Source organism: Molothrus aeneus, chromosome 5 (genome assembly GCF_037042795.1).
Source record: "Molothrus aeneus isolate 106 chromosome 5, BPBGC_Maene_1.0, whole genome shotgun sequence".
Lineage (NCBI taxonomy): Eukaryota > Metazoa > Chordata > Aves > Passeriformes > Icteridae > Molothrus > Molothrus aeneus.
Window position 1 is genome coordinate 35,512,146 of NC_089650.1, and position 26,864 is coordinate 35,539,009.

Genomic DNA, 26,864 nt, shown 5'->3' on the forward strand with positions numbered 1-26,864 from the left:
CTACTTTAGAAAATGTACTGAACTAGACCTGATTGAAAATCACGAAATAAATCACTGTAATAACAAACCAAACAACTTTATATGGTGGACCTAGCGGTTTCAAGTGTAATCAGCAAGTAAATTATACCGAAACTGTTGTCTTGATCACGAAATTCATGAATAAAGATGTGTGAAACTTGAAAACACTATCAATGCAGCACCTTTCTTCTGCTCTCCCGCTGCTGTTCACATCGCAGAAGAACATTTTACTTTGCTCGCAAGCGTTTCATTACAGATCGGTGCTCTCCCCTGCCTCACATCGACAGTAACAAATTGTTGCTCGCTGGTTACACAGGGTCCCAGCGGACCTAAACTCTGCTTGAGTTGAGTGGGTCTGGCACTGACATTACTCCTGTGCCTGGGAGAGGCCGGGGACACAAAGCCCTCGCTCAAGAACAGAACAGAGCGGTTCTTTGCCAGAGCAGGCGCTGGGGACAGGGAACACGGGGAGGGTCGGCAGCCAGGGCAACAGGGAGTGTAAACACATCGCCCGGGCCGTTCTCGGGCGGCACGTCCATCTCTGCACTTTTCTTTTACCATCCTCTCCGTTCTTTTTAATGTGATACAGCCAAAACCAGTCAGGATGGAGATTAGCAGGGGGAAGGCAGTCAGAAAAGCGACCCCCGAGGGAAGAGCTGAACAAGAAGGTGGATTCGGATCCCCTGACCGGGTGGCGAGGTCGGGTGGGGTGGCGAAGGCGGACCGGCAGCTGACACTCCATCGCAGAGGCTCCAGAAGGGTAAGAAACTTGTTTTATTCCTTTCTCGAAACGCTGTTTTTGTAGCAGCGTAAAGCTGCATGCGTGGACACGTGATTTTTTGTAACCAGGCGCCCAAGATCCCACAGGCCTTGCGATGCATTAACACCGGGTGCCTCCCCGTTGTGCTTCCCCAGACACACAGCCCGGCCGCACAGCGCCGTTACCGGGGCCAGTCTTTTAACGTGGACAACGCGGCGCCAACAGCCCCCGGCAGCACCGCTGCGAGCGGCTCCCGCTGCCGCACGGCCCCCAGCGCCGGGCCGGTGGGGAAGCGGTGCGGCCGGGCCCTCCCCGCGCGCTCTGGGCGGCCGCCGCGCAGGCGCCCGGCGGGCCGAGGGGAGGCGGACCGGGCCGGGCCGGGCCGGCAGCGGGGCTCGGGCCGGGCCGGCAGCGGGGCTCGAGCCCCGGCAGTGCGGTGGCCGCGGCTGCACCATGCCCGTGCGGTTCAGGGTGAGCCGAACGGGAGCGGGGCCCGGCGGGGCGGGCGCGGCCCCGGGCGCAGGGTGCGGCAGGAGCGGGGCTGCGGCCGGTCCGGGGTAGCGGGGAAGGGAAGGGCCCTGCGCTGCGGCACCGGCCGGTAAAGGCAGAAGGAGTTCTGTCCTTCTGTCGGGTGACAGCGGGTCCAAGCTGTGTTTGTTCTTGAAATCGTTTACTTGAAGACATAAGATACATGTTTGTGGTTTTGGTTTTTTAAAATTTTAAATTACTTTTTTGGTGCATGAAATGCTTCCAGGTTTTCTCAGCAATACTTTTTGTTCTCCGACGGGGGTGGGTTTGGAAGATGCAGAGCAGGCTGCCAGCTTAGCTCATCCTGCAGCAGCGTGTTGGTGATTTTCCTCCCTTCGGAGAGGTGTTACCGGCGGGAGCAGTGGAACGGGATGTGCGCCGGTGGCTTGACAGACTCCTCTGTGTTTGCTGTAGGGACTGAGTGAATACAAGAGAAACTTCAAATGGAGGAGCCCAGAGTTTTGTAGCCCGTCCCAACAGCAGAAATCCTTGTGGGCAGGACTTCGGTCGGATCAGTTTGGTGAGTGCCCCTGGAAGCTGCCCCCTTGGTTGCAGCCAAGGCCCGGAAAGCTTTGCTGTGATGAGTGCATGGCCACAGTGAACTGGGGCTGTTTACAGTTTGTGCACTTTGCCATGAAATTAAAACTATAGTCTTAGTCATCATTTTGATAGAGTGTGATTTTGAACTCCGTATTCTTTACGGCTACGCTGAAACTTTCTTTTCAATTAGTGCTATTTATATAAACCTTGGGAAAAAAAGTAGTTTCTGACATGCAGCATAAGCTCAAACCCAAACATGAAACACAGGTGCAGTGTTAACTCATCAAGGATGTGTCGAGGGTGGGATTGCTTTATTTGTGATGTATGGAAATAGTAAATAAAATCCCATTTTTAAGGGGAGACTAACTTGGGGCAAAGTTTGATAGAGTAAAATTGTTATGAGCCTGACAGGTACAGCTAACTGAAAGAGGTCAGCCACTACAGCAAAAGCCTTGTGATACTGTAGTGTAGGATTTAAGGATTGTAGACATTATCATGACAGGAAAGTGTGGGGATAGAAAGCAGGAGGAAAAGGAAATAGCAGTTGGATTGAAAGACCTGTAGGGAGCTAAAGAAGAGGAGTAAGCTGAAAAGTGATGACAACTGCAGTGCTTTGAAAAAGAGTAGTAAAAAATAGTAATTATTGTAGTGGCACAAGGCAGATTAAAAAAAAAAATTGGTGCTGTACACTGCAGCTGCACTATGCAGTCTGTGTAATTAGAGTACAATGCATTCATTCTTACAATAATAAGTGTTCTGAATTTTGGCCTTGTAATTAAGAACTGACTACTGGCAATAGGGTTGACCATGTTCTTTTCACTGGCTGTTAGTTTTCTTGTTCATCTCCCAGAATCAATTTGCACAGGGTTGCCCTGTGGACATTTTTGCTATATAGGGTTTAATCCAACATGATTCTGGAGCACCATGTTCCTGTCTGTTTAGTGGAAAGTCATTTGCAGATAGGAAAGAACACAGAATTTCACAGCCATGCCTGTAATTCATAGTCTGTCACTGCTCCAAGCTTTCTAGAAATCAGTTATGTGATTTCAGTTTATTGTTGTTATAGAGTGATATTATGTCTTCAGTGAATGTTTTTGTTATATCTAGTATGGCTTTTTCTCAGGAATCACTAGAGAACCAAAATTCATTTCCAAGAGGAGAGTACCTTACCATAATCCACAGATTTCGAAGTCCCTTGAATGGCCAGCAGACTGTGATTTGAATGACCAGCTGGAGACCGAAGCTGCAGAGTTGCACACTGTCCACAACAATGATAATGGGAATCAGGAAAAACTTGAAACACCAGAAGGACCCAGACTCCCCCCAAAAGTTCAGTCACATGTGGTAGATTCTGGTGGTGAAATAGCTCATGCCCTTGCAGAGAACAACATGAAGAAATCACCCTCAGAAGCTCCACCAAATCAAAATGATGCATTTTCATCTCCAAAAAAGGAATCAGAAAAAATGGGTAATGGGGTAAGGGAATATGTTTTTGTTTTTTTTTTAATTGACCAGTCTAAAAATTACTAACAGTAATTTCATACCCATGCTCAGCCTCTCTTGTCAAACTGTTTCGCTCTTTCCTTGGTTTTGTATTTTGACATTCTTGTAGCTTCTTTGTTGGGAGAATAGTAAGTTTCTTAATTCAATAGAATTTGCTCTTCCTTTGCATCTTCAGAATGTGTCATCACTGCTGATTTCAATTTAACAAGGATTTAGCCAGTAACATGTAGATTTTGGGGTAGTTGACTATAATGAGAAAATGTACTTTTCATTCATTTTGTTCTTGAAACCAAAACCCAAACCATTGTTTTGAAAGTGTGTATTGAAAGATGTTTAAGTTGCAAAATATTGCAGGAAAGGGAACAATCATTGTGTGACCGTGGTCACAGGGGTTTTTAGGTGAAGGAAGAGATGAGAATGTTGACTCCATGTTCAGAAGGCTTGATTTATTATTTTATGATGTATATATATTACATTATAACTATACTAAAAAGAAATGGAAAGGAAAGGTTTCCTCAGAAGCTAGCTAAGCTAAGAATAGAAAAGAAAAGAATGATAACAAAGGCAGCTCTCTCAGACTCTGTCTGAGCTAGCTCAGTCCTTGATTGGCCATTAATTATAAACATCCAAGATGGGCCAATCACAGGTGGACCTGTTGCATTCTGCAGCAGCAGATAACCATTGTTTACATTCTGTCTCTGAGGCCTCTCAGCTTCTCAGAGGGAAAAATACTAAAGAAAGGATTTTTAGTGAAAAGATGTCCGCGACATTATTGTATTTTTTTTTTCATTGTCAGTTTCACAGAGCCCTTCAGAGGACAGCAGATGTAAATATCCCCAGAAATTCTGAATATCAAAGCCAGTTTGTCTGGAAGAATCCTAATGAAAAGTCACCAATACTTGCAGCTGAACAGGTAACATTACAGAATCCAAAAAGCAAATTAATACTTTCTTTTATGTATCAGCAAAGTTTACCTTTCAAAAAGATTTCCTTTTTTTTTGCTCTTTTGGTGAAGGAATGACAAACTTTAATGTTGTTACAATTATGCTACACTTCTCTATAGAGAGAAAAAAAAAGTATTTGTTTCCACGTGATTCTTTATTGTGGTCAGGCCTAAGTATTTGTTCTCCTTAGGCCTTATGTTTTGCTCTTTCCTGTTCTTCTGTTTGCATTAATTTACCTGTTTTGCCCCAGTTTCTTATTCTCAGTCTCCATCTCTGTGCACATACACTTCTAAGCCCTTAAGTGTGTCTCTCTAGTGTTTTATTCTTTCATGAGAATAAATATATTATAAATATATTTATATTTAAAAGTGGAGTTTTCTGATTTTAAGATAGTCTTGTGACGTTTTAATACATTTCATGAGCTTTTGGGCTTTGTAGGGTTGAAAATGCTGCTTTTTCTGATGAGACCACAAAGAGTAACTGAGTGTGAGACTGCTTTGTGTTTTCAGTTAACTCTTACTGGGATCTTAGGAGACTTAAGATACTTAGGAGACTCAGTTTTTAGGTCATTCTACAGTGTAAAGCAGGCACTTCTGCATTTGTCTTCTCTTTCTTCAGTAAGATCTTCAGAGGCAATAAATGTTGATAACTAAGATAATCAATATCCTGTCTTTTTCTGTTGGAGTGCCAAGCAGGTGGATTTACTGCAGGATATGTTTCCAGCAGCCCCTTATCCAATGAAAACTCACGGAAATACATGATAGTACTATAGAGAAGCCAAAGGACCTTTTGAGGAAGAGGCAGTTTCCAGAAAGTCACCTTATGGAAAAAGTCAAAGAGAATTCCATTTGATTCTGTGTGCAATCAGTTTGATAATTTCTTTATTAATGCTTGTGAGCCTTGTGCTTTTTTTAGAAGAAAGACTTTTTTCCACAGCTAACACAGAAGAAGAAGAAGAAGCAGTGAGAATAAGTCTGTAGGCACTATACATGCGTGGATAAGTAGAACCTAGGGAAAATTTAATGATAAAAATTATACATATTAACAAGTTGTTATTGTTCACTGTTGATATGATTGAGAATATACCTCAATACTGACAATCCCTTTCCCTTGAAGAGATTCTGTGAAAATGTCAAAGTTATCCAAGTTAGGTTATAATTCAGACCTAAATTCTCATAGCAAATCTATGAAACATGTATGCTTCTCACATATGGCAGTCTTGAAATTTGGAACCCCATGACCACATATGAGACAAATTCTCTACCTTGATTTATAATACTATGTTAGTTGAAAAGAAGTGGATTTTAATTTGCCCAAGCTCTAAGCTTCCAGCTCTAAAACTCAGAGCAGTTTTCTGTTACTTATGGACAGGACATGTACTGAGGACTCATATGGAGGTTTTATGGCATGCCTTTAAAAAACCATGATCCTACATACAGCTCTGAAGGAGAACAAAAAAGAAAATAAACAAATAAACAAAACCTCTGATAGTAAATTTCAGTAAGAACAGTGTTTGATAACAGGTTTAACTGTGTCTGTCTTGGTCACTTTTAAATGTATTTAAATTTGTCTTTAATTTCTCCTAGAAGTTCATTAGTCTGCACGTGCTATATTTTTACAGATGACTGTCTCTCTGCTCATATGTGAGTGTATTTGTGTGAATAAGTTAACAGATTTTGAAAATTTAGCCTTAAGATAAACAAATCACACTTTTTTTTTTGTTTTGTTTTCTTCCTCCCACGCAGCTGATTTGCAACACAAAGAAATCCATACCTCCGGTTAAACCTCCTGCCATTACTTCTGAAGCTGCATATGAGAGAAATTCCAAGGGGTCTCCTCCTGTTAAGAGTCCACAAGAGAGAGATGGTTCAGAAGAGGAAGAATTTCTGGTGTGTTAACAAGTAAATACTTCCCAGAAAGAAAAGCTTTAGTAGTAGTTCTGCAGTTTTGATCTGTTCTGTATGGGGGTGGGTTAAGGTTGAAATTATTTAGTGTTGCTAGTGACACTGGACTCAGTGGTGGTTTTGCTGTATGAGACCGAAGAGTTCTGTACAGCTCTGCTCTTTGGGGGCTCTGTAGTGGGTCCTCTATAGAGCATTTTTTTTTTAGTTTTAAGTTTCTGAGTTTTGAAGTGATTTTACTTTTTGTTGTTGTTCCAAATTGATGCTTTATTTTTAGTAGTTAGGATAGTTTCTGCAATCTAAATCTCTAATTTATACTCTGATTGGTACTGTTGTTGTATCTTGGTGTGCAGTAGGGCTAGATGGGAGGTCTGGAACTTTTGAATTTCATAAATCAGAGATAGTGATTTTTCTCCTCACAGTGGCAAGCAGTATCTGTATTCTTTCCATGTCAGCTGACTTTGCTTCCACTGGGCATACATCTTCCTTTTTTTGCCTTTCTGAGTCAGCTCCCTTATGACCTGTTCCAAAAAGCTGTCATTCTGTTTTTTTAGGAATCTTCTGGCCTGGGTTGTACCAGCTGTGTGGTGCTCCCAGTTAATCTGAGTCTCCTCACCACCCATCTCTATTGCTGACAGAACAGAAAGGGCCATTGTGAGACAAGGTGTTCGTGAGGACCACTGCTGGGCTAAAGGTGTACTTAGCATGCAGTGCCTTGGCTTAAACTAAGCCATTGGTACTCCTGAGGGGATTGTTGGCTTGGAGGCTTTATCATTTAAAACTCAGATCTGCCCAGTTCTTTAAATCCCATCTGGGGGTGAGAAATTTTATGTCCCCTTTTCCTTCTTAGTAAATATGAAAAAAGCTTGAAAAGCCTGAGGCTTTCAGGAAGCATTTATCTGGTTTTAATACTGGAATTTCAGGTCATTTTTCAAGAACAGCTAATAAATGAAGCAAGAGGAGTCATGAGAAGGGAATTTTTGTGAAAATACCTAAAAACTTGTTTATAGCAATACCTCATCTCTGATCAGTATCTTGAAAAGGTTTTGGGGGATTTTGGTGGGTTTCAAATTTTTTTTTTTATTTGAATTTGAACAATATCTGTGAAGATCTCTAGCATAATTGGAAGTCATGCATTGCATTTCTGAAAGAATGAAATCAGGAAAAAATCTTCGGTGTAAAACCCAAGCAAATCAATCTAAACATTTGTAAAACAAAATAAATATTTTAAAGTTTACCTTTTGGACTCAGGTTAGAATGTGTAGATATTGCATTATTTTATTTCTGTGTTTCATGTTGAAGTAATTCTGTAAAGTGGTCAAAATGGATCATCTAGCTAGCAGAATGTTGCACTCAATCTTAACTTTGGCATTTTGCTAGTTTATTTTTATCTTAAAAAAGAATGTGGTATTCTTGTTTGTATTAAATATTCAAAACAGCTAACATGAAAATTAATTGTTTGCAAGTGCTTGATGTCAAAAGAAATATGAGGGTTTTCAGATTGTTAGCTAATGTGGTATTTTTAAAATTATCTTTGCCTTAGAGTAAGAGGGAAGAACCGTTTCAAAAACCAGCAGAAGATGCAACAAAACAAGGGAAATCAGAACAGAAACATCCTAAACAAAATAATAAGCAACATATCAGTCCAAAGCCCCTCACTTTACATACAAGTCGTGGGTATGTATAAAATAGGAAAACCTAGACTAGTGAGTAGGTGTACAGTGGCCCAGTGTTTAGGATGATGGACTATGGACCTTTAACCACACCATGCTGTAGTTGCAGGGCCAGATGCTCCTTGCAATACTGAGATTGAGCTGCTTGTGGGTACATCTAAACCTGATTTTAATTTCCATCCTCTTCTCTGGGCAGCAAAGTGGAAGCTTTGTAACCACTCCTGTTCAGTTGAACCTTGTGATGCAATAACAGTAGTAGTAATGAAAACATGAGTGAAATAGAATCAGGGCAGTGCTGCTGCTTAACTTTCAACTGGTGCTTTGGAAGTCACCTTTCAAACTACTTTATCTATTGTGCCCACTCCACACCTTAAAACTGTGGTGATTGTACTTGATGTCTGCTTATTCTGGTCTGTAAAGGCTTGTGTGCCTGAGTAACAAAAGCAAACACACAAGGTAAATGAAAGAAATCTGTCCTTTTTAGAGTAATCTGGCAAGCATGAAAATGAAGTGAAATTGTATGTTATTGAGTGCTATCAGAGTATCTTTTTATTTTTGCCACATGGCCTACATTGCAAAAATTGAATTTGTATTTCCATTTCATACACATCCGAGATATGTCAAGAGCAATAAAAGCCAAGAAGTAGGCTTTAAAATGCATAGATTATTCCATCTCTCATGTCTTTGTGCTTAATGTATGCCCCAGCAATTGCTTTCATTCTTTGTGGCAGTGTTAAGGCATTAAATTGAAGATGGGAGGGGAGACTTACCTGCCTAAATGCTGGTGGATATTGGGATTTGATTACAAAATGATCACCCAAAATTCTATGAAATAAAATTGGTTTATGGAAAAGGGAGAGGATATGGTATAGCTAAAACCTTTAACTACTTGGTTTTCATACTCTTTGCAGTAGATTGTAGTCAATTTTGCAGTGAGTAATGTGCAAAAAATTCTTGATCATTTGCTGGGGCTCTTTTCATCTAAAGGCAAATTTCTGCCTCTTATGCCTGCAGTGTAGTAGCACAAGACAAAATTCTCTTAAAAATCACTGGGCAAATAGCTCAAGTTCCCAATATGCAGACAGGATTGTTACTTGTATGCAAGCTGTGTTGCAATGCATGGACTGCTTTTGCAGCAGAATGACTGGGATCAGGTTCAACAGTATTGTGTTTTTTGTGCTAGTCCATTGGTTTGGCAACCAAAAGTGAAGGATTTCTGTCAGTTTTAAAGAAAAGGACATATTGAGAGAAATTTTGAATATAAAGGGTTTTTTGACCTTCGTAGTTTTCTTTTTACATTCATTTTATTCTCTGACTTCAGACTTTTATGACCTATTTCTGAAGAAGGATTGAAAAATAGGGCTTTTCCACCCCGTGCTGTATATATAAAAATTAAGTTGGTAATGTTCTGAAGCATGATTAAATCCAAAAATATCTTTAGATTTAAGCTGATACATCCACAGTTCAGTGCTTAAGGACTCGAAGTACTACTTACTGCCTCCTATAGGTTACATGATGTTAATTTTTCTGTGTTTGTATGTGTGTGGCAGAAGGGAAAAATGAACCCATCTTTTCAAGTACTGAGGCCTTTTGAAGATCAAAGCCAGTAGGACGTAGATGAATTATTCTGACCAGTGTTCTGGCAGTCAGATGTTTCCAGCAGCTCACCCCACCCATATGCAGTGAGCCTTTAAAATGGAGTTTATAGAAGGAAATGTCTCAGACACATTAATGACAAACCATGCATTTTTACTTAAATGTACCTTCATCAGTGACTTAAATCAAGGTTCCACACTTTGCATTGAAGAAATTGAGGCTGATGTGTGCATTATGTTCTGGCTGTCAGGGCAAAAGCTTCTGGTGGAGGTGTTGCAAGGAAAAAACAGTAGGAGTAAGTACTTGAAGGACCGCCAACTGTGAATGAGTATTTTTCACAGCTTTCCTCGTTGTGTTGGTTTGAGTTCTTGTTTGTGCCTGTGTTTTTTGTGTCTCACTGGCATTTAGGTGCAAGTATATTTATGCTTGTTGAGTAACTTTAAAAGTGCTCTTAAAGAGTATTTTGGATATCAAACTTTACTCTTTTTTTTTCCTCCTCATTCTTGATTTCTTAGGAAGATGAACACTGAATATAGGTCAAAATTTTTGTCTCCAGCCCAGTATTTCTACAAAGACGGAGTTTGGTCTCGTATTAAGAGTAAAGCTCACAACCAGGTGAGTATTCTTAGAAAATCTGAAGCCCGAGTATTCTTTGTAGTTTGATTTTTAGATGCAAAACTTTGAATTGTGTTATTTATAAGATACAGCTTTGAGATTGTAGTGCTAATGACTCAAGCTCCCAAAGGTGAGTATGCAAAGACAATTAGATTCTGACAAGTCAGTATAATACATAGGAAAAAGAAAAAAGATTATGAGACTAAAAAAATTATTAATGTGTCCAAAGCAAGGGAGAAATTTTGTTTCCTGTACAATCAGGTTCATTCAGGACAGTCTCTTGTGACAGGTAATGTTATTCTTGATGTTCAGCCCAGTTGTAACAAGCAGAAGTGTTCAAAATACGGGGTTGAATGATAGGAGATTCCAAGGGAATAAAACCAAAATGTATCAGCCTAGGTTGGCTTTATGGTCAGGCACAGTTCGGTAGCTTACCATGCCTGAATCCATTAAATGCAATCCACTGAATTCTGTCATACACAACATAAAATAGAGAACTTTTCTTGCAAGTTTCAGTCTGTGTATTTTCTTGTCATTTATTCAGAAACTGCAATCCATATTATACTGTACGTGAAGTCATCTGACAGAGCTGTGAAAATGCTGAGTAGCTTCAAGACCACAACATTTCTTAGCATTATTAAGTGTGATTCCTGAGTTAGTCAAGGAAATCAAAACCATTAATAATGTGCTAAGAAATTGCTAGAGCTAGCTCTGCAACTCTGATTTCACTGAATTGACGTAGTCTTCTCCCTGATAGAGAAGATAGAGGAGCCTTTGTGAGCTGATAGAGGGAGCCTTTGTAGGGCACTTGTGTGGCAAATACTTGGAAATGTGGATTTCTTCATCACTTTGGACCACGGTGATGTGGAAGGTGGAACTGGAGGAAATGGTTCTAGGGTGCTGGGCTTTGAGAATATAGGTTCTCTTTGAAAATAAGGTTATCTGAGAATTGCAGGAGTAGTCTGGTAGCTTTCAGTTCTGTGTTTTCTTGCTAGAGTTAATATAGCAAGTAATTTTGCTTTTAGCAAAAAGAAAGAATTTCAGAATATATACAGAGAAATGAGAAATAGATCTCAATATTTAAAGTATATTAAAGTATGAGATGATTCATAATCTGAGTTTGTGTATGCATGCATGAGACAATCCATTCTTTGTAAATAGCCTCAAGAGGATGTTAAAGGACTGAAAAGAAGCAAAATTTTAATTTTTATATGCATTGATATATGCATTAGACTTACTGTAACTAAGATTGCAAAATTTTATGAACTATTGCATGCAGCCTAAATGGTATAGTGAATGTTTCTGTAGAATATTATGTCATTTTTCTGGCGTATAATACTTTAATTTGTTGATGTTGCATCATGAAAGATTCAAACCAATAAGGAGCAGTGCTCAGCTTTAAGAGCAATTGAGTGGTAGGCAACTAAAGGGTGAGCCTTGGGATATGATGTGTTTGTGGCACAGTCAGCTGGGAGGAGTCACTGCAGTACAGTTGAGGGAAAGAATGAGGAGACTGCAAGTGGAAGATGGATGGTCAACTTTACATGTGGCATTTAATTAGAGTGTATGAAAAATCAAGGATTTCCCACACTGTCACGATATGTTTGGAGTGCATCAGACTTTTCCACAGAGATTTTCTTGCTGAAAAGGGATTTGCAGGAAACTAGAAAGAAGTTGCTTGGCATGTGGGTGACTTTCTGTCCAAAGCAGGCTTTCTGGAGTTCTGAGTCCAAACAGGCAAATGCCATTATGGAATCGTGGTGTGACCGTAGCCATAGTGATTATTTGTAGGCTGCTTCTCTGCAATTTATTATTAAGTGTGCTTTTCAGCAGTTGACTGAAAAAAAGTCTTGTCTAATTATGCTTTTGAAAAATTAATGTGAGCAATTCGTAATTGCAGTTGGACTCCCTAGGGCCTGTGTCCTGCTGAGTCAATGCTGCCTGCTGAGTTGCTGAAGGAGATGGTTGTCCTTTGTACTTCTTCACAATTCACAGGAGACTTAGTATTCTTCCTCCTCCTGCAGTACCCTCTTGCTCTGGATTTACATTCCTTCTGTTCTGGCTATCATAATTAATTTTTTATTCTTCTAGTTCAAGTGAGTAATCCAGTAAATCACTTGCACATCAAACTTCAAATTCTCTGAAAATGACAAGCGTATCTTTTTAATGGGCTATTCTTTGGAAGTTTAGTGGGTCAAATTGTGGGCTGTTAGCTGGATATCCATCTGCTGCATCCAGTTACTTTAGTGGGATTAGCTGAGTTTAGCCCACTAACTCTGTTCCTTGCAGGAGGAATGAAGTGAAATCTATCATGAAGAAAGAATAAAAAAGAAAAGCTATGAAAATGTGGTAGAGGAAATGTCAGTATTACTTTTCTGCTCTTTGACAAATACTTATTTCTTGTGGACCATTTTTAGTCAGTCAGAATTCACACAATATCACAAAATTGTTTTTAATAATTTAAACATAAACTTCTTGGTTTTGCTTTTTCTCCCTGCACTTTAATTGTGTTTGGGTGAAGGACACAAGACAGCAAGTGTTTAAATGGTCTTAACTGTAAAAATCATGTTGTATACTGTTTGAAGAGGGGGGTTATCACTTTTACTGTTTTGGAGTAAAACTGACACCTGAACAGTTTTGTATCTCATTCTTGCAGTTACTGATAGCCTAGAAGGAATAATGTTGATGCTATGTCTTGCATACAATAGCACCCAGAATTTTGTATTAATCTTAACTTTTCACTAATGTTTATGTAGCTAGAGACAATTGTAGTGTTTGCAGCATACAAAGTCAGTATTACACATACACACACAGGTCTATTGATTTGAATTTATTATAAGTTAGTGGGGAATGTATTTTTGAGTGTTGATATTTATAAATCTAAATTAACTTCCTCAAGCTTGGCAAAAAACTGGTGGAATTCCCGTGCAGACTTTATTTGTTAGAGAGCTTTTTTTGAATCTCAGGGAGGCAGCATAGAGCTATGTTGGCAGATTTTTAGTATTTAGCTTCTTTCTTAGACTGAAGTAAAGTTACAAAGGTGATAATAACAATATCACTCTTGAGTGTTGAGAGGAAAAGTAAGAAATTGAAAAATAACTCTGTATTCTTCTCTTTAGGCATCTCAAAACACCCTAAATTCCATGTGGTATATGGAGGTTGGTTGCATCCAAGTTACTCTTTCAGTGTTTGGAGCACTGTGTCTGAGCTCTGATGGAAAAACTAGAATCCAGCACTAAACTTATTCATAGTTACTGCATAAATTTTTGTGCTTTTGGAATGAATAATTGCCAATTTCGCTTTGGCTTCATGGCTCAAACATGCTTACTGAATATATTATATTTGCTTTCCTCTTCTTACATGTACTGTGGCATGCAATGCAATGTTTGTGCTGTGGCTGGCCCTGTATTATGTATGATAATTTGCTTTTCTCTCCTAGCTGCCAGTAGCTAATGCAAATATTTATAGCAGCCTAATAGTGAAGTTTAAACAGCTGTGAAACTTACAGAACCTTGATGTCTAGGTGAGAGAGCTTCGAGAAAGAGCAAAGGCTTACAGGCAACGAGTGGAGGGAACACACTTCTCCCGATACCATTTCAATCAGATCCTGTCTGATTATAACAGTCTTTGGGATGTGTCCTCAACTTCCAGTTCAGAAGAAGCAATCAGCAACAACATCAGAGCTCTAGATCTTGCTGGGTAAGGTTGTCATTCCTGCCTGTTATTCTGCAGCTTTGAAACTGAGCAAAATACTGAATATAGACTTGTATGGAAGTAGTTGTTTTTTGAGCACTTCTCATAATCTGATTTGTTGTTTAAATTGAAAATATAGCCCTCATTTACACTGCATTTTTGGAAAGAGTCTTCATAAAATCTAGTTTGAAAATGGGATGTGCTTAAGCATCAAATAAAATTGCAGTGGCAATTTAACCATTCATCATGTCAACCATACTAGTTTTCAATGTCTGAGCTGTTGTTCTTGCAAAGAACTGAACTGGATGAATATGTTCTGTACAGACACATGTGTATTGTGCAAATCAGAGGTACAAAATGCTGTGTTCTTTCTTACCCAGTGTTTCTGAAAAAGAGGCTGCAGCAAGCCCTGAAGTGCTACAGCAACCTGACTCCAGAGAACAAGCTCATCAGGACAGCACAAAGAAAGACATGTCAGATACTTTAACTGTTCCAGTCAAAAGACGTTTAGTTTGGGATGAACAAGAAGGTACTGAAGAAAAAGAAGATCAACAATTAACAGAAGAGAAAGAGGAAGAAAAGTCAGATGAACAGGCTGCAGTCATGGCCCAGCAATTAGAAGAAAACAATAAGGATGCTAAAGAAGATAAGAAAACTGAAGGGTAAAACGGAATGGTTTTTTGATATGTATATATGTGTATATATATATATATAAAAATATGTATACACACACACACGTGTATGTATATATAGATATGTGTATATATATATATACACATGTATGTATACACACACACGTGTATATATATATACACCTACGTTTGTAGGTTAAATAGTTTTTGTATTAAAGTGTAAATTGGTGTGGTAGTATTTCTGTTTTGAACAGTACAATAAGGAATGAGAAGGTTTAAGACACTGAGCTGGTTGAGGGAAGTGGACCTATGATTAAAAATACTGTATTTCTGACTTGCAAGACAGAAGTTTCTAAAATCATGAATGATTCTAATGGTTTTCTCCAAAGCTATGAAATATGCAGTATGGGCCTCTTAGAACAGACTGTTCATTACACAGCAGCCAAGTTCAGTGAAAATTAAAGTTCATGATTTGTTTCAAGTTGACAGTGTAGAATTTGATAGGACAGGATACATGCTAATACTGTACTTAGGCATCTATTTTTCTTAAAAATTTCATGGACAAAGATTAAGGATTTAGGAGAAGAAAATAACTAATATCCAGTAATCACTGGTGGTTATGTTACTAAACGGTGGGAAAAATGTGGAGGGGTGTGCCCAAACATTGGGAGATCAGCTCAGTATGTGCATAGTACAGTATTTGACATTTGAGAGATCCAAATTGTATCTAGTTTCAGAAGTCACTGGCTTTTTACTGTGCAAATTTTGCATACCTTTTTTTGTAGAACAGTATTTTAGTTTGATGGACATATAATTCTGAATAGCTTTGACCCTTGTAGCCATTTCAGCTACACATTTTGTATTCCTCATTGCATTTTTTCTTTGGTGTTGCAGCACTAATCAAAGATAAGAAATTGTAATTGTCTCCATTTGGAGTAATACCATGTATTCAAACAAAAAAAAATTGAGATGTTAGACTTGAACAGATATTAAATGCAGGCTTTCAAAACCATCACCTAGAAACCTTTCTAAGTTTCTATTTAATTCTAGAGATAGTCTAGTTCATAGATGTCTCTGATTGACATTGTCCATTTTCTGTCATCTTGTTATGTGTGTTCTGAGATGTGCACTGGACTCAGCCATGCAGAGCAGTTTAATTCTTGCATGTTACACCTTCTTGAGAGCTGGAAATGAGGAATTCTTTGCCTAGATGTGTCTATCATGTACTGATAGAATCAGGTTTGTGGATATGCTGCCACCTCCTTTTGAAATGCACCTGGAGGCAGAGGACTGAAGTGGTAGTGCTGATGTGTATTATATATACATATATAATGTATGATATATTTATTTACATCATATGATGATGTGTATCTAATCACCCAGGGGCTATAACCATTACAGAAATTTGGGATATTTGGCTTCAGTTCCACCACATTGACTGAAGGATGTCAAACCCACACTCCCAGCTCTTAGGCAGCAATCATGTTCAAAGTTTTTCTGGGTTCAAAGTTTTCCAGCCCTGCTACTGAGCCTCTGTATTGTGCAGCAGTATGCTCAGGGTTTTTCAGGACAAAGAGAGCCTGGATATATAGCTTGAGATTGTTCAAAATACAGAAATTGAGGCTTAAAAGCTGGAATCCAGGACTCCCCTTGGCAAGTGAATGTTTTAGCTACAGGCTGTTGGGGTGTTAAGGCCTTAACTGTCTTGCCTTGGGCTTCATTGTAGGAATGGATTGGAAACAAAGCTTGAGTGCAAGACTCCTGAGTCCTTCCTTAGCTAATCCTTTAATCATTACTCATTTTTTTTTTCAGTGAGAATGCCTTAGTATTGAACACTTCTGCAGCTGTGTCAGATTCTTCTGTATCCTCAAGGAGAAGCAGCAAGCACCCCACTCTGAAGCTGAGAGCTCTTGCAGGAGCCCCAAGGACTCATCATAATCACACTACCCCAGCTGTTGGTAAAAACACTTGTAAATGCAATGCAATGTTTCAAGAACTAAAGAAAAAGTACATAATTGAATTAATTTATTATGTTACTTAATGTAATAAGGCATTTTTCATCTTTTCCAATACAATAGGAGGTACTGTTCTAGCATCTGTTCCTAACTTCAAGTCTTCATCTTCACCTCAGAGAAGGCAAAACTTAGCAGCAAACCCTACAAAAAAAGAGTCCTTCCAGGTGAGCCAGAAAACAGACTTACCATGATGAATTTTAAGTGCTCTTTTAAAGTAATAATTAATAATTTATTTAAGAAATCTTTTTCTTTAGTTGTTAGTTGCTGTCTTAAAATTGTCAGTATCTGTGACTAAAAAAGGCATGTCTGAATACTTAGGGTTTTTTGGGGTGTCAAACAAATGAGTTGAGACTACTGGAGTGAGATTAGATATGTTTCATTTTGGCCTCTTTGGCTAAATGCACAGGATCTATTTACAGAAAAATAAAAAAGTTGCCAGTAGAATTTCCCCTTAATGTTACTGTAGCCATTGATATAGGGCACAACTCCAGATTGCTTGAGTTGGAAGAAATTCAAGAGGGAGAGGTTGGGTGCTTATTTAAAAGGTAGGTTAATGTGCCATAATAGTTTCACTTTTCCATTACTTCTGTGCTGCTTTTACTTTACTTGCAGCTTTGGTAGTTACTTAAAGAAAAATAGAAACATTTAGGAGTAGTTATCCTCAAAATTTTGGTAGCTGTTTGTCAAGTTGTGCTTGCACTGTGTTGTACGAAGAGAGCTACCATTTGACTGCATACATCCTCTGCAGTAAGTTCTGTAACAGAAGCAGGACAATTGCATGAGTTGATTATGTTACTGTAAAATCTAAAAAATCACATTTTTAGAAAATAAGCTCTTGGTTTGATCTGATTAAATTACTTTCAGTCCATGTTAAATACTTTTTATTAGGAACTGATTTTCTTTACACTCACAAGCTTGGAATACTTTTTCTTTTAGTACTTGCATGAGAAGTATAAAATTGTATAGTCAACATTTGCTGCATATGTGAGAGTCTGTACTTGGAGACTGTATATGAGATGTTGTGGTTTTGTGCTTTTTATGATCCTTCCTTTTTTTTTCTTTCTATTATGTTTGTAGCCTGATGTGAAAATGGAAGCCACTTCACTCTTTAACTCTGCACCTGCTGGGCTGGGAACTGTGGATCCTCTGCCACTTAGGCAGGATCAGTGGCCTCATAAAAGGGTTGCTGATGAACAAGTTTCTCCTGCTTCAGCCCATCAAGAACAGTCAAAGTCAGCAAAAAGCTGCTCTGTGTCTTGCTGGAGTCCCTCTCATCGTATTCAAGGGACACTTAAAGATCCAGAATTCCAGCATAATGGTGGGTTTTGTTTATTAAGTCTGTGTTAGACTGATGCAGGATGTAAGTGACTACTGTGCAGTGCTTAGGCCAAGAGGTGCTGAGCTTGCTGCCTTACAGTATCTACAAAGATTGTGCTGTTTACAAACAAAAGCTTTTTAACTATATGGTTGGTTAGTCTTGCTGAGGAAATGTGTACAACATCCATCTTCGTTTCAGATTCCACTGATATCACTGTATTACAGTGATCAGTTTGTTGTCTGATTTTGCTTTATTCATTTCAATAAATACTACTCATGAGAATAATTTGGTTTAGCATGAACAGCTCTAAATTTTAATATTTAGGCTGCAACTGGATGGTGTGACACTCTTCCAACTGCAATTGCTAACTGCAGTGTTTAAGTGGGACCTCTATGATGTAGTATTATTTTGGAAGAGTTGTGGATTTCTGAGAGGTAAGCTGCTTAAAATTATTCCTGCAGGGTAAGGAAACTAGAAAACTATCTCTATAAAGTTTATTGGATATTGAGAAAAACCTTTTCTTGGCTGAGGAGGGATTTGTACTGACACATTTCAAAAGTGTTTAACAATGTTTAAGAGTACTGGGGATGTAAATTTGATAAAGAAAAGACTTCTTGTCCTCTTAGTCTCCATTCTGGTAAGATTTCCCACAGCTGCTTCAGGTCCCACAGTTCTTGGTCTTTTGATTACAGAGATTAGCTAAAAAGAAGTATTTCTATTCTAGAACAGAACAAGCAGTTGTCAAGTTAAGCAGGAAGGTGAAATGCAGAGAATTTCCTCAGAAAGGTTAAAATTTGCTGGTTTCTAGTTCTGCACCTTGAGTGCAGTTCATTAAGTGACTTATAGCATGTACCAAAGAACGGTGTCTTGAGAAGAATGCAGTGGAGCAAGATTATTTTACCTCATCTTAGGGTAAGGAGTCTGGTAGAATTTTCCTGTGGGCTATTTATAAGATTCTTGTTTTGGAAATAATGTTACAAAATTTTTAGATGGTCTAAAATTAAATACTGTCTTTGGTCTGTTTTGAAATTATTCAAAACTGTGCCTTTTCACTTTTTGTCCTAGGGAATCTTGGCAATCCAAAAGCAAGAACTTTCCAATTGCCCCTTCGGGAAAGAAACTGTAATGATGAAGGTATTTCTTGTCCCAAAGTATTATTGTAAATCATGTATGTAGCCTAAATAAATTTTAACTTCTGCATTAATGTGAGATGTTTCTGAATGCAGTAAGTAATGCTGGTTTATGTGCTTGCCTGAATAGCTGTAGTGTATTTTTATCAAAATAATTTGAGCATGTTCATCCTAGTAATCTGAAGTAGGAATATGAAGGTTTAGGGAATATGATTAAACCATTAAATGTGGCTGAAAATTAGCAGACCATTGTGGCTCTCGGTATGGTTACTGTAGGTTGGTTAGTTCCATACCTTAAATTGTTTCCTGCCCACACATTTTTAAGCTTTTGTGTTGATAGCAACCAAGAGAAACTGCAACACGGCCCAAATTGCAGCTGGAGTAACTTTGGTTGCAACTTAAGGTAGCACAAACTTCAGGATAAAGATTTTGCATCTGAGACTTTAGCCCCAGATGTGCAACATGAAATATCCCTCTTGACTTTAATTTTCCCACCTCTCCTCTGCTCAGTGTGTTAGGGGTGCTTATGGCATGCTGCTATTCTGATTGCTGTTTTGGGCTTTTTTTTAATGTTTATTTTAAAGTTAATCTATGAGAGCAGCCATTGTGCAGCTGCATCTTCTTGGCCTTTTTGTGGGCAGACACAAATAAACTCTTTCAGTAGCATGAGTCAACCAAAGTCACTGCATCTGCCATACACTTTTTCTTAGTGTGGTGTCTGCAGTTGAGCCTGGTGTGGTGCTGTGCTAGTTGCAATCACCTGGTTTGGTTCAGCTCAGGCTATGGCAGAGCAGGTTTATATCTGAATCTGATTGCAGTTTATTTATAGTTATACCACCAAAAGCTTATTTTTGTACCCCTTGGCGCTTCTTTGCTCCTTGGGTTTTAACCAAGATTCAGGCTGATTCTCTGTTTTACTCATTGCAGTTGGCTGCAAAATATGTGGGTGGTGCAGATGGCTCAGCCAAGCTTCTGTGCAACTGCATAAAACATGCAAAATCCTGTAGTACTCTGCAGCTTGCTGCACACAGATTGCTGCCAACAGCTTAAATGCTGTAGCTGCTGTTTCTTTTTTATTTTTCCCTGTGAGCTGAATGGTACTGTATGAACTTGCAGAAACAGGTGAAATGTGCCAGCTCCCAGATACTTTGTATGCCCATATTTGTTCAGGTACAAACTTGGGAGTTACTCCAATGACATGTCGGTTTGCAGAAGTGCAGTTTGCAGTTTTCTTATATGTGGGAATATAGTTGTTATACATGGTGTGTGATCCTGTTACAGGCTGTTAGGTTCACTGTATTTTAAGAATTTAGAAACTCTGCTGAAAAGTTATTTCAAACACTGACAGAATATTGGTGCTGTTTGGATTGAATTGAGGAATTTTTCCCTGGATTTTTTTTGTTGGTGACACGTCTGGTGGCTAGTGATACAATTCTTTCTAATCCATTGCAGGAGAATGCCTGTAATTAAGGTCATTTTTCATAGAGGCCATCTTGACAGACCTGTAGCAACATTTTAATAATGCTGTTGAAAAATTATAATGTGCTTTATCAGGCAAGCAACATCAAGACTGATTAGTGTTAGGAGTTTTACTGTGTGTGAAATGGACCCTGTATTCCAAAGGAAGACCCTCCAAAAGTATATTTCTAAAGCCTGCTTCTTCTTGTCTTTGTGGTAAACTTCTGTTTTCTTCAGAAGACATGTTCCTTTTAACAGCTTTTGGCACACTAGCTGGATTTGGCACAGAAGGGCTCTTCTTAGCAGCATGGGTTCTGATATTTTAGTCATATTTTTCTAAGGTTGTCTGCTTTGCTTGAAGCAGTGGATTGCTTTCAAGAATATGTCATTACCAGAGTGTAATCTATATAGATTTCAGTGGCAGAGGAACAATTCCTGAAGTCTTCTGACTCAGGAAAGTAAAGATCAAGGTGGCTTGGAGAATTGGGCAATTCCCAGGTGAACAGAGGGGTCTCATTCTGGAGTTTCTCAAGAGGTGGGCACGTAACTCTCTTAAACTTAATTAACATACTAGAGGCTTCCTTGTGAGTCTCTTCTCCAGCATGTCAGTTGCCAAGTAATTGAATTGAAGTGTATTGTGGTACTATTTTAGCATCCATTGTGAAAGAGGGCATAAAAAATATTCAAAAAAATGTCAGCTGTGTTTAAATATGTATGTTTAATCTTCCTCTTTACTTTTTCCCTTGCTTTACCACAGATGACAGGCTGTCTCAGATTTCTGCTCGCTCAGCAGCATCTAGTTCTCTTGCGTCTCAGATCCTGGAACGAGCTCAGAAGAGGAAGGATTTCTGGGGCAAGGCATAGTCTCTCCTTCCTGTTGTATAGAAACTATTCAGTAAAATGATTTATTTCGTATAGCTTGTAGTGTACATTTTAAAAAATTGTGATTGTTGGTTTCACACAGCATCCTTTCCCTTACCATTGATATGGCTCAAGTTTTAGGACCTGGCATCCCAATTGAAAATTAAGTATTTAAACTGATGTTGTTGAAAATTAATGTTCTTTATATCTGAGAGTTAGGTCTTAATTCACTCTGTTACAACAGCCTTGTGAGGCTTTTTTTTACAGTGCCATGCCACCTTTTGACACTGAGATAATTATTTTTTTATGGAACCTGTGTGTGACTTTTCAAGGTATTTGCTGCAGTCATGCAGTATGACCTGGACCAGTATTTAGGGGCAACACCATCGTTCATCAAATGTCTCAGTTCCTTTATTTTATCAAGTTATCTTAAGGGCAGCTGTGGTATATGCATTTATGTTATTGTATGAATTGTCAGCATAACACAGCGCTGTAACAAAGAGTTACTTTTACTACTTACTACTGTTAACCTTTTACCAAAAAATTCTAATTTCTTAATGACACTTACATAGTGTCATTAACTGTAAAACACACAGTTTAAGAAGTTCAAGAAAAGCGAAGCATTATGGTTTGTTCATTGTCCACAGGTTTTTGGCCAGGATGACTGTCAGAGTTCAGAGTGTACAATACTGCAGTTTGTCAGCTATACTAATATGAATGCTTGTCTCGTCAACTAAGAGCCATGTTAATTTCAGCTTCTCTAGAAAAAGCAAATTCAGCCACCTTAACCAGTGGTGTTCCCCAGTTCCACTTCAAACTCAGGTATTTAGGACTAGTGATCTCTTCAAGTAAACTCAAAAGAATGGGTTTTTTTCCTTGACTTTTATATTTTAATTACCTCTTATCTTAGTTTCCTGTTTTGGGGAGACTGATTATGATTGTTACATTATGATTGTTACATGTTGCATTATGATTGTTACAGTGAAAAGTGTCTGTGATTTATGCTGACAGCTCATTTTATCTTTCCAAGTGATGCAGACAAGATAAATGAAGTAGAGGAAATATGTGGCTAGCAAGCAGTTTAGTTCTCTGTGTGGCTTCAGGTTTTAATACTACTTTATTTGAAAATTTTGTACAAGAACAATTTGAAATTTGTACACACTTGATTGCATTTTGATTTTGTATGTAATTATGTATGCATATTACTGAAAATAAAAACGGTTGTTTGCTTTGTTTCTATTTAAGTTATGCTGGATAATTTGGCAGAGCCTATTACATTGGCACTTCTCTGTTCTCTGTTTCACCTGTTCAGCTTGAATATCTGTAGACTTAAGAAAGACGTCACCTCAGAGCTGATCTTTAGAAAGAGTAATTTATTGAAGCTAGATATGTTGACCCTAGAAATCAGAACTGACTACAGGTATTCTAAATGGTGACTTGCAGCAGATGGGTGTTACACATGCTGGAAAGGCTGCAATGCCCAAAGGGTCAGTCCCCAATGAATTATTTAAAGAGCGAGTGAATTAGTGCTGTCCGTACCGATGATGTTAGAAAAGGGTGTTCGCTTCTTCCAGAAATTGTATGTTACAGTGGCTTCCTACCAGTGGACCTGTTTGAAACAAATCAAGGTATTTTATTTTATCTTAAGAGCTTTTGGGATTGTTCTGTGGTGTTCACTTAATGTGTAAGTTATAATTGATCATAAAATTTCTACTGAAAGGGAAAATGTGCAACAGCATTGATGAAAATTTCCATTTTTCCTCTAAATTGATTGTTTTATATTGGAAAACTTAATGGCTAAAAGGGGAAATATTTTTTGTTCAGGATGATATGTTACTGTGATGTGGGTGCATTGATTTTGAAGTACCTATCTACATTATTCATATCAACATGTTCTCCTTGTTTTCCTGGCCAAGAGCTCTCATCATCTGTTATTTCTCTGTGATACCTGTTAATTGACTTTTATGAACTATGTCCTCTTTCTTTGTTTTTTCCATGTTTGCCTAGTTTTCCTGGCTGTCTGACAGCTCTGTCAACAGTTTTTGTGCAGGTCTGATTTTGAGGCCTGTAAGTGGCAGATACTATAACACCATATGTGCCAGTGTTGCTTACAGTGTTGTCTGTGGTGGCACAGGTGAGTCTGGTACATCTGAGGCAGCTCAGTTTGTCAGATGTGTGCAGTATGGCTGATGTGTATGGATTTCTGCCAGGCAGAGAATAGCTGTGGTAAAGGGGGACACATTTTGTTGCAACACCAATTTAGATGTTGGAATGAAAGTTCATGGTGTCTCACACATCACTGGACATTATGTCCCATCTAAACAACTTCTAGTATGTGCCTGAAATAATCTAATTGAATTACTTCTGGACAGAGGTTTTCAAAGGGAAGTGTAGACAAAATACCCGGTTTTGAGTTACACTAGTGCAAAGCTTCTGAAGTGTGTGCTGTGGTCTTCAAAGCAGATGTAAAATTCTTTATGCATGTTCTCTGCTATTGTTTATCTCGTTCAAGAGGAATTTTGTTTTTTCTAAATATTTCAGACCAGCCTTCAAGCATATTTCCTGTTGTTCTTTCAAGCAAGCTGAACGTGGAAAAAATGTTCAAAAGTGCACCCTTTATTAATAATTACAAGTGTGTGCTGTGCACTGAATGTGTATTGTTTTCTGTCAAGGAAACTTTAGAAAAATAAGGAGGAAGGCAGCTGTCAATAGGAGATGTATCTCAGGAATAAACAACTTTGTGAGCTTGTCAACTCAAGGTCAAGATTTACAAAACCAGCACAGTAATAACTGACCCAGTCAGTAAGTCTGAATGTCTTCAGCTGTTCCCAACTTGTTGCCAGCTGGTCAAGGGAGGTGAGGGAACACCTCATTGCAGTCTGCAACTTCCTTGTGAGGGGAAGAGGAGGGGCAGACACTGATCTCTTCAATGTGGTGCCCAGTGACAGGACCCGAGGGAATGGCCTAAGAATGTGTCAGGGGAGGTTTACGTTGGATGTTATAAAAAGATTCTTCACCCACAGGGTGGTAGGGCACTGGAACAGCTCCCCAGGGCAGTGGTCAGAGCACCAAACCTGTCTGAGTTCAAGAAGCATTTGGACAATGCTCTCAGGCATAGGAAGTGACTCTGGGAATGGTGCTGTGCAGGGCCAGGAGCTGGACTTGGTGATCCTTGTGGGTCCCTTCCAACTCAGCTTACTCTCTGATTCTCTAACTGGTTTTGCATATACAGTCTGAATTAAGTCACAAAGCCACTCAGTAAGTAGTCATCTAGTGGTACTTTAATCACTATGAGTATGTTTTGTAGGGGTTTTTCAGATTAATACATCCACATCTACTAAATTGCTGATGGATTCCTATGTGGTGAGTAACAACCTTCTGAAAACAGGTTTGGCTTTACCAATGTCAGGTAGCTGGAGTTCCCCTCTGCACCCAAGGGCCACAGCCCCAAAACCCAGTGTGTGATGCTGTAAGGTGAAAGGAAATGAAATTATTTACCACCAGCTTTCTTCTTCACTCAAAAATTCCAGGTACTAATACATTCTCCTAATCTGACTTCTGGTGTCATTGCTCTCTGGCAGGTAACAGTGGAAGAATTGCGCAGAATTTTGCAAACTGTCTTATAATTCAAAATCCAGTAATAAACCGTTACTCAGGTTAAGAAATTGCCCCAGCACTTTGGTTGACCAAGTACTAGCAGTTTTATCATGTAATAGATTAATTATATGAAGCCATTTTGAAGGGAAGTAACACTATTTGAGGTGAAGTACTTGTGCTCAGACACTGCCCATGTACCAGCACTTCCCCTGAGACTCTGAGCTCAGCATGTCTGAGAGTGTGCCCCTGGCAGCTCAGTTACTCACTACAACAGAGCCATTAGAGAAGGTGACAGCTCTCATGTCACTAACAGCAGCTTTCCAACTTGTATCCATCCCCAGGAAGCCAACAGCCCCTGCCCCAGCCCTTCCCCAGACGAGTGTACTGCTATTGACAATCCCCCAAGAGAGTTCTGTGAGTCAACGAGTTTCCTCTTGGAGTAGAATCATTGTCAAGAATGTGAGATTTATGGGGCCAGAAAAAATAGCTACAGCATAGGAATTATGATGCTGTTTTCCTGTTACCTGTTTTTAGCTATGTGTCGTGTAAGCTAAAATCCACAAACAGGCTGGAGCCAGCTTCCCCCTGGAAACACAAACAACCATTCCTCACAAGAGCACCATTCTGGGAACTCACAGGCCCACTCTAGCTGAGCTGAGCCTCAGCAGGTTTCCCTAATGCACACAGACAACCTTGCAAGAGCTGGGCACCCAGTTCTCCAGAACAGGGTGCATCTGCAGATTAAGTTTATGTGTCACAACAACCCAGGAACCAGAAAGGGGTCTAGAAAGGAGAAATCCAAAAGTACATGCTTTCTGGATCCTGCCAGGCATTCCTATTCTAATTCACAACCTAAAGCAGGTGCTTTGGAGACATCCCAGCACATGACAGTATTACACAAAGACACCTTGAGTTTCAGAAAAAATGATACATCTATATATACATATGTACACACAGCCATGATTTAATTGCAGCCAGAACTAAGCCCCACTCAGACATTCACCTACTCCCACTGGAATGAGATGGGGAAGAGAATCAGAAGAGCAAAACCTGTGGGTTAAGATAAGGACAGTTTAATAGGTAAAGCAAAATCCACACATGAGCAAAGCAAAATGAGGAATTCTTTCACCAGTACCCATGGTGAATGGGCAGGTAGGTATCCAGCCCCAGGAAAGCAGGGCTCCATCATGCATAATGGTTACTTGGGAAGAAAAACACTATCACTCAGAATGTCTCCCCACTTCCTTCCTGTTTCCCAGCTTTATATACTGAGCGTGACACCACATGGTGTGGGATATGCCCTTGGTCAATTGCTGTCAGCTGTCCTGGCTGTGTCCCCTCGCAACTTCTTGTGCACCCCCAGCTTACATGTTAATGGAGAAGGGTGAAGAGCAGAAAAGATCTTGATCCCATGCCCAGCAATAAAGAAAACACCTCTGTATTATCAACATTATCTTCAACACAATTTCAAACAGATCCCCATACTAGCTGCTATGGAAAAAAATAACTGTTCCAGCACACACACACATATGTATACATACACAGAGAGTATATGTGTATATCAGATTTAAACACAGTTAAAAGGAAAAACTGTGAGGTCCACTTGAAATCTTCACAGTTTGCCTTAGTTACCTCGCCATAAGATTACCTGGCATAAATATAATGTCAGTAACATTTACAAAGCTGACATAGTTTACTAGAAAACATTATCATGACCTCTGAAGAAAGTGAGGAGTAAGAAGCTTGAGTTGTTCTTTGCGCCCTCCACTGAAGAACCATCAACACTAAGCAGTATCTGCTGCTCTGGCTGTACCACCCAGCTCTCACTGCAAAGAGCAAGTTCTTGGCAAATGATTGCTCTTGCTCTTGCACTTTTAACAGAGCCTCACGAGTGCAACGAGTGATCCAACAGAAGCTGCAAAAGCTGTATGGAAACCAGGCCTTGCTTTCCCAAAGGACAGTCTTCAAAATGGCTTCATATAATTAATCTGTTGCATGATAAAACTGCTAGTACTTGGTGAACCAAGGTGCTGGGGCTATTTCTTAACCTGAACAACTGTTTCTTACTGGATTTTGAATTAT

General features: G+C 39.2%; 1 protein-coding gene across 3 annotated transcripts; it reads left to right on the forward strand.

Annotated features, from left to right (window-relative positions):
* Nucleotides 1-407: 407 nt before the first annotated feature.
* Nucleotides 408-22,429, forward strand: MDM1 (Mdm1 nuclear protein). Of its 3 annotated transcripts, none has more exons than XM_066550282.1 (15): nt 408-778; nt 1,721-1,826; nt 2,970-3,322; nt 4,146-4,262; nt 6,039-6,182; nt 7,738-7,871; nt 9,979-10,078; nt 13,198-13,236; nt 13,602-13,777; nt 14,152-14,433; nt 16,216-16,361; nt 16,482-16,582; nt 17,496-17,736; nt 18,802-18,870; nt 21,082-22,429. In XM_066550282.1, exons 1-15 carry the CDS (start codon nt 623-625, stop codon nt 21,186-21,188), a joined length of 2,271 nt encoding a protein of 756 aa, XP_066406379.1. In that variant the 5' UTR covers nt 408-622; the 3' UTR covers nt 21,189-22,429. The 3 variants fall into 3 exon arrangements, with proteins under 3 accessions (XP_066406379.1, XP_066406380.1, XP_066406381.1); XM_066550283.1 differs by lacking the exon at nt 408-778 and adding an exon at nt 1,156-1,249; XM_066550284.1 differs by lacking the exon at nt 408-778 and having other exon boundaries at nt 1,745-1,826; nt 3,029-3,322.
* Nucleotides 22,430-26,864: the final 4,435 nt, after the last annotated feature.

Coding starts and splice junctions, on each gene's coding strand:
- MDM1 (XM_066550282.1), top strand. CDS start 623: ATGGAGATTAGCAGGGGGAAGGCAGTCAGAAAAGCGACCCCCGAGGGA. Junction 6,183..7,737: donor CAGAAGAGGAAGAATTTCTG/GTGTGTTAACAA, acceptor TCTTTGCCTTAG/AGTAAGAGGGAAGAACCGTT. Junction 16,583..17,495: donor CAAAAAAAGAGTCCTTCCAG/GTGAGCCAGAAA, acceptor TTATGTTTGTAG/CCTGATGTGAAAATGGAAGC.